The sequence below is a fragment of the Phaethon aethereus genome (genome assembly GCF_964289735.1).
Source record: "Phaethon aethereus genome assembly, chromosome: 14".
NCBI classification, from domain to species: Eukaryota; Metazoa; Chordata; class Aves; order Phaethontiformes; family Phaethontidae; genus Phaethon; species Phaethon aethereus.
Window position 1 is genome coordinate 1,020,952 of NC_138590.1, and position 5,109 is coordinate 1,026,060.

The following is a 5,109-nucleotide window of genomic DNA, read 5'->3' on the forward strand; positions in this document are numbered from 1 at the left end:
ATGGGGACTGGGACAGGCTCCGGGCGGGAGCAGCTCTTCCTCCTCTCCCTCCTCTTCCTCCTCCTGGCCGGGCCCCCGGCACTGCGCCCGGTGGGCGGGCAGCTGCACTACGCCATGCCCGAGGAGCTGGAGCATGGAGCCTTCGTGGCCAACCTGGGCGAGGACCTGGGGCTGGACGTGTCCACCTTGTCGGCACGGCGGTTCCGCATTGTGTCACGGGCCGGGGCCAGGCAGCACCTGGAGGTGAACCTGGAGAATGGGATCCTCTTCGTGAATGAGCGGATTGACCGGGAGGAGGTGTGCGAGGCCGGGGGGACATGCCTGCTCCATCTGCAGCTCCTCGTCGAGAGCCCACTGGAGCTCTACCGTGTCGAGGTGGAGGTGTTGGACATCAATGACCACGCGCCCACCTTCCCTTGGCAAGAGTACGTGCTGGAGGTGGCCGAGTCTGCTGTGCTTGGTGCCCGCTTCCCACTGGAGAGTGCCCAGGATCCTGACATGGGTACCAACTCTGTGTACACCTACCGGCTCAGCCCCAACGGGTTCTTTTCCCTCGAGGTGCAGACGCGCAGTGATGCCAGCAAGTTTGCAGAACTGGTGCTGGAGCGGGCCCTCGACCGCGAGCAGCAACGCACGCACCGGGTGCTGCTCACCGCTCTCGATGGCGGTGTCCCCGAGCGCTCAGGCACAGCTCACATCCTCGTCACGGTGCTGGACGCAAATGACAATGTGCCTGCCTTTGACCAGCCCTCATATGGCGTGAGCCTTCCTGAGGATGCCCCTGCTGGCACCCTGGTAATCCAGCTCAATGCCACGGATCTGGACGAGGGCCCCAACGGGGAAATCGAGTACTCCTTCAGCGGGCACGCACCACCACGCGTCCGGGAGCTCTTCCACGTAGAGCCCCGAAGCGGGCAGGTGCTGCTGAAAGGCCCCCTTGACTATGAGCGGGCAAGCCTCCACGAGCTCTATGTGCAAGCCAAGGACCGTGGACCCTCGGCTGTCGCCGTGCACTGCCGGGTGCTTGTGCACCTCCTCGATGTAAACGACAATGCGCCAGAGGTGACCCTCACCTCTGTGTCCACGCCTGTGCTGGAGGATGCCCCACCAGGCACCGTCATCGCTGTCATCAGTGTTCTGGACCGGGACTCTGGGGACAATGGGCGTGTGAGCTGTGAGGTCGGCCCCAACGTACCCTTCGAGCTCCGCTCCTCCTTTCGCAATTACTACACGCTGGTCACCACGCAGGCGCTGGACCGGGAGGTTGTGCCCGAGTACAATGTAAGCATCACAGCACGGGACATGGGCTCTCCTGCCCTGTTGACCCACAGCACCCTCACTGTCCCGGTGTCCGATGTGAACGACAACGCCCCACACTTCCTCCAGCCCTCCTACAGTGTCTATGTGATGGAGAACAATGCGCCAGGTGCCTCCATCTGCTCCGTCAGCGCATTGGACCCCGACTGCCAACAAAACGCCTACCTATCCTACTCCATTGCTGACGGCCACATCCATGGCATGCCTGTGGGCACCTACGTGTCTATCAACTCGGACAGTGGGCACATGTATGCCCTGCGCTCCCTCGATTATGAGCAGATCCGCAGCTTCCAGATCCAGGTGCAAGCACAGGACGCAGGTTTCCCCCCACTCAGCGCCAATGTCACCGTCCACATCTTTGTGCTGGACCAGAATGACAACGCTCCGGTCATCGTTTCCCCCATGCCACACAATGGCTCTGTGGCCACTGAGCTGGTGCCGCGATCAGCCGGGCCTGGCTACCTCGTGGGCACGGTGTCGGCAGTGGATGCGGATGCGGGGCTGAACTCCCGCCTCTCCTACCAGCTCCTCCAGGCCACTGACTTCACCCTCTTCAGTGTGGCACCAGACACAGGCGAGCTCCGCACCCTCCGCTCCTTTCTGGAACAGGATGCAACCCAGCAGCGGCTGGTGGTGCAGGTGCGTGATGGTGGGCAGCCAGCCCTCTCAGCCACCATGTCCCTCCTGCTTTCAGTGGTGGAGACCATGCCTCAGACTCTCTCCGACTTCAGCGAGTTCAGCCTCCCCCCAGAGGCCTCCTCATCCTCCCCACTCACCCTTTACCTCCTTGTCTCCCTGGGCTCCATCTCCTTCACCTTCCTCCTTGCCATCCTCATCCTCACAGCCATTCGGTGCCGCAGAGAGCGGTGCTCCCACCAAGGTGACGGCTGCTCACTGCCCCGCTGCCGCTGCTGCCCCAGGTCTAGATCCTCCCCTGATGGCCTGAAGACGTCCAACCTGACAGCACAACCCCCCGCGGGAACCACGGCTGCCACCTGCCTCGATGTGCCTGGGGGTGGCCCCCCGGGCTACTGCTACAAGGTCTGCCTTGGTCCTGAGTCTGCTCAGAGTGACTTCATGTTCCTCAAACCCTGCAGCCCCCCCCGGAACAACGAGAAGGACCCTGGGAAGCAGTCCCGGCCAGGCCAGCATCTCCAGGTCTCCAAGCAGGTAATGCCGTGCCCAGCGGTGCTTACCAGCACCCCATGGGTCCCCCCAGCCCCCTCCCTCAGACTCTACCATGAGAGAAACCAGGCACGGCTTTTCCCAGAGAGCAACCGGCGCCTTTGATCAGTGCGGGAATTAGGAGCCGTCAGGCAGCGGGAAACTCTCCACCGAGGTTCCCGATGAGTCTAATTACCAGGGGAGCGTCAGGCTCAGCTGAGACGAGAGGGGATCACTTCCTGCTGCCTTTTACACCCATTAGAGGCAACAGAGATGCTCTGGTGCCCTGGAGGGCTGGGATGGTGGGAGTGGCATCTCCTTCGTGTGGGTGAGCAATTGGCGCTGGGACAGTGTGAGCATCACTGCCGCTCCGCTTCCCCCGTGCCGGTGGGGGTCCGCAGTGTCCCGCTGCTGCACCTGCGGCTGGTCCCAGCCCCACTGGCACCGCTCGCGTCCCCAGTTCTGGCACTCAGGCCTGGCTGCTGTGCCACGCCACGCTGCGCCGGCGGGGAGGGAGTGGGGTCTTCAGGGCGGGATTTTGATGTCAACATTTGTTAGGTTTTGAAATGAGGATCGCCTAATTTTCCTGATGAAAAGACTCTTTCTGAAACACGATTACAAGGATGGAGAGTGCTGAGGCGTCTAATCCACTTACATTTGACTTTTAATAACACAGCCCCTCCAAGGAGAGCCCCAGACTCGCTGCCAAGAGGCTCTCCTCGCACGTCTCCTTGCACTGCTGGACTCAGTTAATGGGATTTTTCCCTAGTTGTTTGCAACCCCCCGGGACATCGCGTATGCAGCCAATTTCTGCCCCTCTCACCCTTTGGTACCCGAGACCTGGGCTAAGTTACCATCACACCTGCAAAAAATGCTTTTTAAAATTAACAGAAATAGGAAAAGCACCTCTCCCTGGAAAGAGAGAGGCAATTAAACTCCCAGAGATGGAGAGCAAGCCCCAGACAACCCCAGTGTCTCAGGAGGCTGGGGAAGGTCCAAAAGGGAACAGGCTGAAACCTGCCTCAGTTTCACTGAAATGGGAGCGTGCTGCTTGCTTCTCCCCGGAGGAGGAGATGGAGTCCTGCATCCCTGGCTACTGAAGCCTTGTGCTGGCAGGGCTGGGCTGATTAACAGAGGGTCCAATTACCTTCCCTGTGTTTTCCAGATCAAACAGCCCAACGTGGACTGGCTGCCTTCAAGCACAAAGCAATCTGCCCTGAAGAGGTACCAAATCTGGCACTGCGGGAATAGAGGGAGTGGGTGGGAGGGAAATGTGGGGACAGGGAGGTTATCTCCAATGCAGCTTTGAACTGGTCTCTTCTCTTTAGCTCCCAGAGCCTGGAAGATGTCGGGGAAATCCGCAGAGCCCTCCAGAAGGAGCATGAGAGACTGTGCATGCTGGTGACCCCTGTCTCTGGTTAGTATTGGGGTGCTGGTGCTGGGAAGAGTAGACCCTCTTGTCACCTGGTGGAGATGCAGTGGGGGGGCACACATCTCTGCTCATAGCAGTGGTAGAGTTTTGTGGCATGGAAGGGGTGTCCAGGCCCCAGAAGGGAGGGTGGTGACACATGGGCGTCACTGTCCCAATGAGCTATGGATGTAACCTCCTCTGAGCCAGTCTCACCCTCATATTTCCTTCAGAGTTTCAGAAGGCTTCGGCCGGCACCAACAGCATCTGGACACCCCAGTACAGCCACTTGTACCAGGGGCACATCTCAGCCCTGGATTATCAGCACAATGTCTACATCCCCGGCACCCCCACTCTGCTTTCCAGCAAAGACGGGCCCCTCTTCCTGGGCCGGGAGAACAAGAACAGCTTCTCCACCTTCGGCAAGAGGAAGAAGATAACAACTTACTGTGACATGCATGACAGTGTGGTTATCAACAACGACCTGAAATAGTGGCCAGCACTGGGTCTGGATGGCTCTGCCCAAAGTTCTGGGAATCACTCGCATTATTTCAGCCGCTAGGTCCACCTGCAGCACACAGCTCCATGTATGGACCACTTAGGACTTTGCGGGGCTGCTGAGACAGTGGGTCACCAGGGCATGGGGAAAGGATTTAAGGAACAAGAGACTGAGAAGTGATAGGGATGGGCAGGAGGAGGCGGGGTGCATTTCTCCCATCTCATCCTGCAGAGCTGTGTTGGCTGCCGGTGCTGTTGGGAGTCTATATGATCAGATTTAAGGAAATCTGCCTTGGGTCTACCTGTTCCCATGTCCTCTTAGGGACCGTTCATCTCTGTAAACATTGTCACTTCTTTGTCTTGTCTGGCTGTGTGAATGTACTGAGCTGCATGCCTGTATTTCTGTCCCAGTAGGCATGGAAAATATATGCAGACCAAGCCTGGTTCAGTCAAGCCTGACCCTACACACTGGGGCAGTGACCATTGCTCTGTCCCTGAAATCCAGTGGGATGTGTTGCATGTCCAGAGCAGCCGTCGGTTTCTGGCTTCTCCGGGAAGTGAGTGAGTGTTATTAGTGCTTCCCTTCACACCCTGACCCGACACATGCACGACTGGAGACCCCAAGTCCAGGACACGGCCAAGGTCTGGATCAGGCTTTGCTCTGGGAGCAGCATGGGCTGGTGCACGCACAGACTGGATGGCCGGAAGAGCTTAAGCAGCTG

The 5,109-nt window shown here is 59.0% G+C and overlaps 1 protein-coding gene across 1 annotated transcript; it reads left to right on the top strand.

Moving 5' to 3' along the window:
- LOC309409825 (protocadherin-10-like) lies at nucleotides 1-4,382 on the top strand (the record flags this gene model as incomplete). Its single annotated transcript, XM_082006057.1, has 4 exons — nucleotides 1-2,487; nucleotides 3,647-3,705; nucleotides 3,810-3,898; nucleotides 4,123-4,382. 4 exons carry the CDS (start codon nucleotides 1-3, stop codon nucleotides 4,380-4,382), a joined length of 2,895 nt encoding a protein of 964 aa, XP_081862183.1.
- Between the last annotated feature and the right edge of the window lie 727 nt (nucleotides 4,383-5,109).